This window comes from Manis pentadactyla, chromosome 9 (genome assembly GCF_030020395.1).
Source record: "Manis pentadactyla isolate mManPen7 chromosome 9, mManPen7.hap1, whole genome shotgun sequence".
In the NCBI taxonomy this organism is placed as follows: domain Eukaryota; kingdom Metazoa; phylum Chordata; class Mammalia; order Pholidota; family Manidae; genus Manis; species Manis pentadactyla.
In genome coordinates this window covers 124939341-124951897 of record NC_080027.1, presented here as the reverse complement: position 1 = coordinate 124951897, position 12557 = coordinate 124939341, and the positions used below count along the sequence as shown (strand labels likewise).

The following is a 12557-nucleotide window of genomic DNA, read 5'->3' as shown; positions in this document are numbered from 1 at the left end:
AGGATGAGGACGACTTCAATCCAGTCCAACGCAGTGGTACTGGACACCCAGCACAGTCAGGGAGCGCCCTGCCATTTAGGTCATCCAGGCAGAGCCTGGATCCCCATCCAATCAGAATCTCAGGGGATTTCTGCTGCGGGGACAGGCTGGATTGTTGCCTTTCACCTGCCTTCCCGTGTTAGGCTTCTCTGACTCCAGGTGGCCTGGTAGGGCAGGGCAACAATAATCTCAGCATCAGAGGTCAGCAGCTTTCATTAAAAGCAGTGCTGCTATCGCTTCAGGTATTCTCTGAATTTTCTTCCTGGCAAGGCAGAGAGTGTTAGGTGGTGGGAGGGTAAAAGAAGGGTGTGTCTGGGTCTCTCAATAGAAACTGATGACAATATTACTAATTGCTGCTTTTATTAATGGGTGGCCTTTGATGTAGGTTGTTTAGAAGGTAAAACAATGGTATTAGTCATAAAGTTTTTGTTTGTTGCTGGCGCACCCGTCATCTGCCCCAAGCATGTGGAGTCAGATTCAAGACAGACGCTCAGTCTGCAGTATGGAAAGAGCGAGTAGGGCGTGTCTTCACTGCGCTTGCTCGCCTTTGTTGCAGGCCTTTGGGAGAAAAAAGTGGCTCAGAGTTTATAATCTATCAGAAATGTTTGTGTTTTTTGTTTCATACCAGGAGCTGGGCTCACCCACGTTCCACCGGGTGCCCTTATCTATGATCTGGTAGTAAACACAACTGTTAGCCTTGAGAATAAAAGTAAGTGGGCCCAATTAATGATATTAATCCTTTTCCATTGCTGTGAAAAGTAGAGAGGCCAACCTGTGTGTCTACTGTGAGCAGAAGTATCTGGTCTGGTGTCTAATGTCCAGTATAAGGAAGAGGAGAAGGGAATTGGCATTTGAACATCTACTCTGTGCAGGCTCTGGACTGGGTGAACAGAGCAGCCTCTCTTTATCTTTATCTTTAATATAGATAAAGAAAGAAGATAAGACCTTTCTTCCTGAGTCCAACCCCATCCCTGCAGTCAAAATTAATCACTCATTCTCTCAGCACTTTTCTGGTGTTTTCTCCAGACACATGCATGGTGTTAGGTGGTAATAATGATAATCATAATGATAAATGTGATGGTAATAATGATAATAATAACAATAGTAATTACTATGTAACTGTCATGCTTCTAGGTGATTCACATATACTAATTCATCTCATTTCCACACCAACTGTTGCTCCACAACAGAGAGGATAATAGAAAGAGAGAGATGGGCATTCCCAATGTACAGATGAGGAAACAAATTGAGCACAGTTATGTGACTGATGCACGGTGACCCTGATGCACACAGAGGGCAAAGAGCTCTTTCTACTTGAAAATGGGTAACACAGAGAAAGACATCTAACTGCCAAATCATAATCACTTGGCTTTGACATGCTTATAAGCACCCAAAGAGGCTCCTAAGGGACTTTCTTCCCCTTGGGGGGAGCCTGATCCTCCCCCTCTGTTTATCCTCTTCCCCAATCTCCCTAAAACGTTTCCCTTCGCCCTGCTATTTGGAGCCTCGCCGGGACGCACCTCTGGGCAGGACACGCAAAGGGTGTTAAACTAGGAGCCAACCGACCTGACTCTGAGTCCAGGCTCTGGGACGCAGTGATGGACCTCCTCTCACTGAGCCTGTTTCCTTAGCAATACAAAGAAGGGCTGGACAAGATGACTGTAAAATCCTACCAGTGCTGTGCTCCAAACCCACAGTGAGGAGCCCCTGAGACCTCAGGAGTTGCTCATTTCTGCACAGCTGGGTGGAAAGGAGAAAACTGGGGACGTGGGTCCTTGAACCCCTTGGGGTTTGGGTCTCCTTCTCAGCTGCTGGTGCTGGTTTGCATGCATCTGCCATGGGTTTTGATTGGATTTGTGGAAACGGCTGAGTAGATGAAGGGGAGGATTAGCCTCAGACAGCTGCAGCTTCCAGACTGAATGCTGGCTGGAGCTGGGAATGGTTTCTCTTTAACCTCAGCCCTTCGCTGCCTGCTGCCTGCTGCCTGCTCCCAGGAGCAGCAGATGCAACAGTTAACTCTCCCTGGGCTTCTGGCAGATTCTGGGCCATTAAAGATAATAGACTATAAAGCCACGGGTGAGTTTTCCAGTGGCAGTTTAAGGCATCATAAACCACTGTGCAGTGGAGGAATCAGACCAAAAGAGCTTGTGCCAGGGGAGGCCTTCCCTGTAGTAGCCCAGAGCCTGCATGCCACCTTCTAATCCCAAGGGGCTAAGACGCTGTCTTGGCGAGGCCAGCCACAAAGGCCAAAGCCACTTCCAGGCCCTGCACAGTGGACTCCGTCACCTTTGACAGAGAACATTCACATGTGTGGTCCTGCGCCTGGGCTTCAGGAGACCCAAGAGGGAGCCTCCTCGCTGCAGCAAGACTCCTGTCTCATTGTGGAGACAGCGTGCTCACAGATAAACCCAGTCCGCACTCGGACTGCCTGGGCTTCAGCCCCAGCTCCTCCTTCCCACGGTCAAGCCATTGCCTCTCTCGGGGCCTCAGTTCCTCGTCTGCAAAGTGGAGGTAAATAACAGGACCTACCTCAAAGGGTTGGTGTGGAAATGAGATGAATTAGTATATGTGAATCACCTAGAAGCATGACAGTTACATAGTAATTGCTATTGTTACTATTATCATTATTACCATCACATTTATCATTATGATTATCATTATTACCACCTAACACCATGCATGTGTCTGGAGGAAACACCAGAAAAGTGCTGAGGGAGTGAGTGATTAATTTTGACTGCAGGGATGGGGTTGGACTCAGGAAGAAAGGTATAGTTGAGTCAGACTTCAAAGGATGACTAGGATTTCAACAGCTGAGAATGTGGGGAAAGGGCATTCCGGGCCTAGCGCATGAATGGCACAAGTAAATTCGGAAGAGTGTGAAAATGCAGACAAGAGCTGAAAGATTACTCAGGCCATCGGAGCCCATTAAGGACTTTGAACTTTGTTCTATAAATAAAGAGGGAGCCTTTTCAGATTGTTCAATAGGAAAGTGACAGAGTTGGCTTTACATTAAAAAAAAAATCTTTCTGGTAGATTCATAGTAGCTAAGAAACTGAGCACAGACCCCAACTGCTAGAGTTCAAATCCTGGCTATGATGCTGAATTAGTTAAGGTAGGCTAAATTGCTATAGCACATAGGCCAAAACTTGTATAATGTCTCAAACACAATAGAGGTTTATTTCTGGATCATGTAACATCCCAAAGAGGGTGTTTCTTTTTGGCAGGTGGCCCTCCTCCATGTGGTGATTCAGGGACCTGGCTTCTTGGGATCCTGCTATCCCCAGGGCCACATTGTCTTTGGCATCTAGCTGGTGGAAGGGTAGAGAGGTCATGGAGGAGACAGGCTTGCTATTTTATAAATCCTGGAGTAAATGTAGCACGTACCACTCCTGCCCACCTTCCATGGGACAGAATCTAGTCAATGGCCATGCATACTGAAGGGATGCTGGGAAATACACTCCAGCTACATTTGTGGCTGTTCCTCATGTTGCTACAGGACTGTACTGTCCAGAGGAACTTTCTGTGATTTTGGAAATGTTCTAAATCTGTGCTTCCAGTATGGCAGTCACTAGCCACATGTTATTGATCACTTGAAGTATGGCTAGTGAAACTGAAAGCTGACCTTTTAATTTTATTCACTTGTAATTAATTTAAACTTAAAAAGCCACACATGGCTGTTGGCTACAGTATTGGCAGCTATAAAGAGTGGAGAGGGTGGATTTTGGTGGACAGGTAGTGGTCTCTGCCACAGCTTTTCAATGACTCTGTGTGATCAGCAAGGTCATTTATCATCTCTGTCTCCACTTTCCTCAACTGTAAATTGGGTGTAATAGAGATATCTACCTCTTAAGGCTGTTGTGAGGATTCAGAGGTCATTCAGGCAGAGTACTTAGTGCCCGGCTCATAATCAGTCCTCAATCAAGATTATCCTGTTGGTGACCTGGAGACAGGAACTCCAGTTAGGAGAGTATATAACAGTCTGGGGGAGACACAGCCCTAGTCTCACCTGCAAATGTTGTCCTTTGTTCAGCCAAGCTATATCACTTCTTCTCCAAACTCTATGGCATGCATCTCCTCTCAACCATGCTCTCTGATCCATCCATCTTTTTCTTCTCTACCTATAGGTATCCTGCCCTGCTGTCAAGGCCTGGTTCACATACCATGTCTCCAAGAAGCCCTCCTGACCTTCCCAGTTATGTGGGATCTGCACAGTCCCTGGAGGCCCTGGCACTTTGCATGTTCTCCAGAACATACCACATCAGCTGAGGCCACTTCTGTAGCTGACTTGTGCATTTGTCTAGACAGAAATGTTTCTTGCCCATCTCTCTACATCCCACTTTAACCAGCAGAAGTCTGTGGTATTTGGGGCAGGCAACAAATGCCCAATGCACTGAGTTGAATTCATTAGGAGCAGAAAGAGTTGCAAAGACACATTCCCTGGACAGTTAGAGCCAGATTACATCCACACTGCACCAAATGAAGCCAGGCTTTGCAATTACCCAGGTCACTGAATACATGCAGACATCCAGATGGGAAAATTCAGGCCACCTCACTGGCATGTAGTTTGCAGAATTCGTTTTGACATTTGTACAATTTTTTTCCTCCCACGCTTCTCTACAAAAATGGCCTTTTAGCTCACATGCCTTTTACCATGTATCTTTTCCCGCTATCTGTTATGCCATTCCTGGCAAAATTCCTGTCCAGAAACTGTCAAAGAGGGCTGGAAGCACTCAGTCTGGCTGCCTGGGACATGAGTCCAGTGAACTGTATAAGTTCAGCGATAGCCAAGCCACATGGGACCTGACCCATGGTCTCATGTGGCTTGGCCAAGCCTAAAAGCACCACTCTGGACTATCTTGTACCTTTTTGTGACATCAGCTCAAAATCTTGGATATTCTCTCAAATACCATAGATTCTCTTAAGAGTTAAATAATGTTTTTCATTAGCCAATTTACTTAGACCTTTGCATTTATTCATTCAACAAGTATTTGTAGAGCTTACTGCTCTGTGCCAGTACCCTTTTGGTGTTTAGAATATGAAACAGACAAAGTTCTTGTTTTCAAGGAACTCTCATTCTAGTTGGGTGGGAAGAAAGTAAACAAATACATGTCAGATGTCAATATGTTCTTTGAGAGAAAAGAAAGCAGGGTATCTCGTCTATTACTACATAACCAATCATACCAGAACTAAGTGGTTTAAAGCAACAGTTTGTGATTTCTGATGAATCTGTGGGTTGGCTGGGCTCCTCTGGGGAGCATTTCTGTTGGAGCCTTCCACTGGGCTCATGAAGAAGTCAGCCGGAGGCTCAAGTACAGCTAGAGGGTCTCGGATGCCTCACTCAGGCGGCTGGGCCTTCACGTCGGCTGCTGCTTGGCCCTCGCCACACGGCTCTCATTGTTCAGGAAGCTAGCCTGGACTTCCTCACACGAGCATGTCAAGAGAAGGCAGAGGCTATGGGGCCTCTTACAACTAAGAACCAAGTCACACCATGTCACCTCTGCCTCATTCTTTGGTCTGTATCACAAGGCCAGCCCCGTCTCAGGAGTGGGGAGGTAGAGGCCGTCTCTTTGATAGCAGAAGCTGCAGAGGAATTGAGGCCACTTTTTTCTCCAGCTTAGTTGAGATATAATTGATCTACCATGTAAATTTAAGGTATGTAACCTATTGATTCAATATACTTCTATATTGCAAAATGATTGGATTTATGGCCACTTTACATTACCACACAGGGTAAGGGAATGGGGAATGGCAGGCTGTGGCTAAACAGAGTGGTCAGAAAGGACCTCTGATGCGGTGTTCTTTGGGGAGGGACCTAAAGGAAGGCAGGGAGTGCGCCATGCAAACTGTCTGCAGCCTTCCAGGCAGATGGGACTGTCAGCGAAAGTGCGGAGGCCAGACCAGTGCAATTTTTTTGCATTGAAGATACTAATGCAGCATTAAGGGTTTTGAGTGAAGATGCTCTTATGTTTTATGAAATCGAACTCCCCTTGGGTGACAGTAGAGAATTCCTGAATGGGCTGAGCCAAGATAAAAGGGGAGCACTTGATTTGGAGACACTGAGATGTGAGAGTGAATCCTTCATGCAATCTCAGACCAAAAGAAGCCCATCTCCTCATCGCTACTGCCTCCATCCTCAGCTCTCCCAACCTGATTTCTTAGGCGTCTTCCATGTCCTGGTAGAACTCCAGGAATTTGAAAATTCCCAGCTTCCAACTCTAGTACCTCTGGTTTCAAAGGAAGTGCCCTGCACACATTCTGTCCTCATCCTGCCCACATTCTTCCCCTCACACAACCTGTGGGAGCCTCTCTGAGCACATCAAGGTTTGATGTGTTGGAGGGAGAGGTGTCAATTCACTAAAGAGCAGAGCAGAGCAAAGTTGGGGGGGGGTTATGCTGTCATTACCCAAGATCACTAGGGAGTCTGAGTATAATGGGGTAATTAGCATGTGTTTGTGTGTGGGGGGGTGCAATTATCTGGCTCACTGCTGCCAGGAGGGGTTGTCACTGCTCTTCTGGCCCTTGGGCTGGGTTCCTGGCTCTACCTGTGGACTATTAAGTGCAGTGACCCTGTCACCTAGAGAAGCCTGTCATTATCTCTGTGTTAACATGGCATTACCCACACAACCTGCCAAGTGACTCTGTAATTAAAAGGACTCCCCATTGGACAGTCATCTCATGAAAGTTGTCAGGGTAGGGATGGCTTTGAAAGGCAGGGAAGATGGGCTGTGGTCAAGTGGGGGGCTGAAAGGGACACTGTAACTAAGGCCTCCCCACTGCCTATTGCCAAGGTTGGGGACTGCGGACTCCACCCACAGGAATCTACAGGCACCAAGACACCCCCACCCTGAAGTCAGGCACACGTCCACATGGGGCTAAGTCACAGGCTAGGGCTCCAAACAAAAGCCAATTTTAAAATCTTGAAAGTTGTTTTCTCTTCTGAAGTCTCTTGCAGCAGTGGCAGGGCGGGAATCCCAGTGCAGGACACAGAGCAGACCCCTGGGAGTCCTATGTGGCTCCTGCGCTCTCTGTCCCAGTCACTTTGTACTGTCTTCCTCAGAACACCAGGACCCCCCACCCCTCTTGATGGGACTCCCCTGCCTTTGGGGCCCCTTTCTGTGTGTCACGGGAAGTTATAAATCTTTTCTAATGAAAACCAAATTTGTTCTTGGCCTCTTCCATTTCTCCTCTGCTCCTTTACCCTGCTGTCATCGCCACGAGGCCACGGATGCGGAGGACCCCTTAAGCAGGTGGGAGGGGCAAAGCCATAATAGCTGTGGATTTGTACTTTCCCTGGTTGCCTAAACAAGCTCTGGTGAGCTTCCCTGTACAAATATCTCTTAGACTTTTCTGTAGGACAGATTGCTGAACTTGGAGTGACAAGTATGAGTCTTTTAATTTAAAACGATATTGTCAAATTACAAAATGCCTAAAAGGTTGTACACAATTAAATTCCCACTAAGGGTTTATTAGAATGCTTATTTGCCCACCTTCTTGCCAACTTGGGTTGCTACCATTTTTTTAAATTACCACCATTGTTTTCCAATTATACACATGATGTACATTCATTGTAAAAAAAACAAATGGAAAATGCAGGAAAGGGTAACAGAAAATAAAGATGAGCTGTCATGCCACCACCCAAAGAGAAGCACTGATTGTCATAGGAGGTGACAGCAGAGACCACAGAGAGCCTAGGTAGACACCTGAGGGAAACTTCCAGAATCCTCAGTGCTGGTGACAAGGTGTTCAAGATTGCCCCGTTCTCCTGTGTGCCGCCTCCCCAGCCACTGTTGTCTCCAAAGCTTGAGATATGTTCCTCAGCCAGTGGAGGCCTTTCTGAAGGAGTCAGTTCCAGGTGTCCACAGCCCTAAAGTGTCCCTTTGAAATTCTGCTGCTGTCAGGAAAGCTCCAAGCCCCAGGCTTTGTGGAGTAGGGATGGGGTATGAACATTCCAAAAGTATGTTTCCAGGCATTGGCAGTTGGAGCCGACAGATTGGAAAACCCATCTCTGTGGCCAACCCCAGGGCCAAGTTTCCATTTCTCAGGGACCCTGACGTGCCCTGGTGAGCCGCCCCTCTAATGACTGCTCTGCCTTCCATTCCAGAGACCTGAATTATAACGAGCTGCAGGAGTTCCCTGTCGCCATCCGGACCCTGGGCAGGCTGCAGGAACTGTAAGCGCCTCTCTTGGTTTCCGTGGGTGTCCTCTTCCACCACGGGCAGGGCCTGAGCCAGCCTGGGCCTCCTTCACATCCTCACCTCCTGTGGTCCTGGTAAAAACTAGCTGCACGCCCTCCCCTGTCCCCACTGCGGGTCTAAGTGGTCACAGGCCTCATCAGCTTGGCTTCAAGCCTTTCCAAGTCGTGTGTCAGCAGCAGAAATGGCCCTGGGCCCTTCCAGCTGGGGGCGACGCATGGCCTAGGCCGCCTCCTGTTAGGCTGGGCCTGGCACTGTCCCTGGCCTGGTTGGGGTGTGTCTGGAGACGAATGGGGAGAGGAGCAGGGGGCTGGTGCATGGGGTCACTCCTCAGCACCTTGTCCCCATGGGGAAGATGAGAAGCTGGCCCACGTCCCCACAGGCACCACTTATCATTATTCTATTTTAGCATTCACCAAGCACCCACCGTGCCAGGCACTGTGCTTGCTTAAACACATACAACGAGTACGATAGCCACGGCCCATCCCCAAGGACCCTTCAGGTCCTCCAAGGACACAGAGAAACATAGTTAAACAGGAAACAGGACAGAGCAGCTTAGGGTCTGTATATAATTCTGGCCCTAAAGTGCACAGTATTAGCTGAAACGATCATGGAAGCCTAGCGTCACATAGAAAGAACTCTGTGGACTAATACAACCTGACATCAGCCTTAAAGGATGGATGGGGTTCAGGTGGCAGTGAGGTGGGAGGAGGAGATGCATTTCAGACAGAGGAGGGGTGTCAGTAGGCACCCAGAGCGGGAGTCGAACGGGCAAAGTGGGGCCTCCAGGAGGGAGAGCCCCATGGTCTGGGGGGGAGGCCCTGGGAAGCACAGGGCGCACACTGAACAGGAGAATGGGACCAGAGTAAGCGGCCCTGGAGTTTGCAGGGCCCCAGACTTTCATGTAGCACCCCGTATTTACTCCACTACCACCTCAGTCCTGCAGTGTAACCCTGTGCCGCCCGCTCCACCGTCCAGAAGTCCGGAGGTGTGAGGCCCAGATGCTCAAAGCCGAGCAGGACCAGCTGGAGGGGAGGGTCTGAATGGGAAACGACTGGCCTGCCGGTGAGGGCCCAGGTCTGACTTTTCCTTCGAGCTGGGGCCTGAGAGAAGGATGAGATCGATCCATGGGAAGGGCGTGGAGGGAACCGGATGTGCAAAATCATGGAGACAGGGAATCACACGGCCCTGGGGGAGCGAGCAGAGGCCTAAGTTAGCAGAAGCAAGAAGATACATGTATGGGTCTGTCTGTCTGTCTGTCTCTCTACAATGATTGAGGGGGAGCTGCTTGAGGACAGGGCCTTTTATAAATTTCTAAATCCTTCAGAGCTTAGCTCAGCACTGGACACGAAGGAGGCGTTCAAAGCATAGCGGAGCTAACTAACAAAGGCATGAGTGAATGGACAAACCGGCCTGGGTGGGTGGCCCTGCCTGTGGACCTGTGACGGCCTTAAGGTGGGAGTGACAAGGGGCTAGAGAGAAGAAGAGAGAGGTCACAGGGGCTAGAAGACACCAAGAGAAACCAGAAATCTTCAGGGATGAAGAAAGTACCTAGAAGCGGCCTGCTCAGCATGGATTATGCACTTTTCAGTCCAACATTTATTTTGATATGTTCTCCCCAACTAACCAAACTCCAGGCGTCCAGAGCCCAGAGCCTCAGCCGGGTAGCTCATTCCTCATGTGCGCACAGGGCCGCCTACGTCCCTCACCGTCTGGCTCTGCACCTCACCCCTGCACTGCTCTGGCACTTGGGCATCCTCGGGGCCAAGCCAGCCTCCATTCGGGGAGCATCGCCCTTCTCCTGGACCCCTGGAAGCTCTGTTGTTTCCACGTCTTCCCCCTCCTCCTCCCACACACCCAGGGTCTCCGCCTGAGCGCCCTTCAGGGTTCCCACCAGAAGTGACTAAGGGGAGGACGCCCCGCTTGGGACCTGCTCGGCCTCTTCGTGCTCCTGAGCGGCTCTCACAGGCCTCCTGAGGCTCCACCCCTCACTCCTTTTGTAAATTAGGGAAAGGGTGGGTGGGCTACTGAACAGAGAAGAAAATCGTGCCCAGGCTTTGGACCTGGCATCTCCAGGCTGGTGTGTCTTTGGTCTGTGGCCTTGCCAGCTATCAGAAAGTGCCATGCAACTCTGTGTGCCTCCCTCCCCAAGCCTCACTGCCCCCTGGGTTGCCTTCCAGGGGCTTCCATAACAACAACATCAAGGCCATCCCGGAGAAGGCTTTCATGGGCAACCCTCTGCTGCAGACCATGTGAGTACTGACCTCCCAGCCCCTCGGTGCCCAGCAGTGTCTGGAGGAGGAGGAAGGGGCAGGGGGCAGGCCCGTGGAGGTCCCCACAGTAGGAGAAAGGAGAGACCTGAGACCTGCCTCGGCCCCCACTGAAAGGACCGAATAACTGGGTTTAGTGTTTGGGTCTTTTTCTTCCAGACACTTCTATGATAACCCGATCCAGTCTGTGGGAAGGTCAGCGTTTCAGTCCCTGCCCAAGCTGCACACGCTGTGAGTTGGCCCCTGGTGGCTCCCTGGCCTGGCCGCTCCCTTCCCGTGCCGCTGCCCACAGCCTCCTGCCTCCCGTCTGCACACCCCGCCTGCAAGGCGTCAGAAGGCATGGGCTTCGGGGCCACAGGCCTCCACCAGCTCGGGCCTGTTCCAGATCTGTGGGGACTCAGCGGCTCCCTCCACCTCCCTGTGGCTTCTTCCAGATCCCAGACGGTGGACAGGGTCTTCTCTGCGGCCAAGGAGCTGCAGCTGGCCTCTTCAGAGTCCTGCTTGGGGTGGCTGTTCCATAAATTCCTAGGCCGAGGTTCTGGCTCTCCGGCGGCCTTGGAACTGGACCCTTCAGCCCTTTGTATGGCCAGAGGGCACTCCTTCCTTTCCTCTCTCCGAGACTTTTAATTCCCAGTTCAAGGCCCACTGCTTCAAAAAAGCCTCCACAAATTGTTCTCCGCATCTGGCATCGCAGCAACATAGCCAGCATGTCGGAAGCCCTTCACCTTCCTGTTAGTCTGCACCCTGACCCTGTGGGGCAGGTGTTAGCTATACGCTTACCAGGCGGAGCCTGAGGCTCTCAGGGCCTGCTCGGGCATGAACCCAGATCCGCCGGCCCCAGATCTCGGGTTCCTTTCTAGAGCCCACGCTGCCTCCTGGGAGCCCGAGAGGCCCCGTTCTGCCCCTGTGTGCGCAGGGCTGGGTGGGGCCGTGTCCTCCCGGAGACGGGGCCAGGTGGGGAGGCGGAAGCCAGCAGTCCACGGCAGTTTAAGAGAGTGGGGAGGTTCTGATCAAGCCCTAGCAGGTGACAGATAGGGGAGAGCTTATCCCAGGCCCCAATAAGCAAGGCCCAACCGCCAAGGACTTTTCCAGAAGCACCCAAACTGTTGCCCTTTAAGCAGAGGTGATTCATAAGCTCCTTGCCAGATTGTTTTGCACACAGGGCCTGAACGCCCAGGTGGCTGGCTCTGTCTGGGTGGGCTGCGCCAACTGAAGAAACTGCTTGGACCCTGCCAGGCAAACTTGGCCTCCACCAGGGCCTGAGTCCTGGGGCCACTTGAGGGGTGCAGTGTCTGAGGGGGAGGCCACTGGGGCTGGAGGCCAGGTGTTGAGATGCTCCGATGGCCGCCTGCAGAGTTAGTTGCCTCTCTTTCCAGTTCCCTGAATGGCGCCACGGACATCCAGGAGCTCCCTGACCTCAAAGGCACCACCAGCCTGGAGATCCTGTGAGTGGCCCTCCCGTCCTCCATCTCCCCTGCGCCCTCCTCTGCTCCGCAGTCACACTGTCGTCCCCCCACCGCCACACCAAAGGCTCTGGGCTCTCTGGGGGCCCTTACCTGTGCCCACCGGCCTCCTTGGGCTGCCCCAGCCTGGCCCAGGGGTCACTTGGCTTGGCTCCAGAGCCCTGGGCCGCCTCCTGGTGTGGCCCTGCTGCGGGCAAGGCCAGGGGGCAGGTGGGGTAGGGCTGTGGGGGCTGGTCTTTCCCTTTTTGCTATGCTTGGATTTTTCAGGCGTGACTTCAGGGTTCCTGTTCCCGAGTCAGGGGCGCACTGGGGACCCATGGTAGGGAAGATGGGCTGTGGAAACCCACCTCACGTGCCTTTCTGAAGCTTGGTTCCCACAGACTTCCTCATATTTTCTATTATTATATCCCACAGAGGTGGGGAAGAGGGTGTCAGAGCATAGTAGGCCCTCAGGACATTTTAGGAGAATCAATAGAACAATCAGCCAACACCCAGAGTGAGCATTAGGCAGCCAACTGTCCGGCCCTTGGCTGGCAGCGCAGTTCTGCCCGGCTGGAGCGGGGACTCCCCTCTGTGCCTCTATTGTCTTCCCC

The 12557-nt window shown here is 51.3% G+C and overlaps 1 protein-coding gene across 1 annotated transcript in view; it reads left to right on the top strand.

Moving 5' to 3' along the window:
• The window catches only part of LGR6 (leucine rich repeat containing G protein-coupled receptor 6), a 106697-nt gene that overhangs the window by 80788 nt on the left and 13352 nt on the right, over positions 1 to 12557 (top strand). Inside the window, exons 7-10 of the mRNA XM_036909549.2 lie at positions 8141 to 8209; positions 10412 to 10483; positions 10661 to 10732; positions 11878 to 11946. Of these exons, the coding sequence (XP_036765444.2) occupies positions 8141 to 8209; positions 10412 to 10483; positions 10661 to 10732; positions 11878 to 11946 (282 nt within the window). The remainder of the gene's footprint in view (positions 1 to 8140; positions 8210 to 10411; positions 10484 to 10660; positions 10733 to 11877; positions 11947 to 12557) is intronic.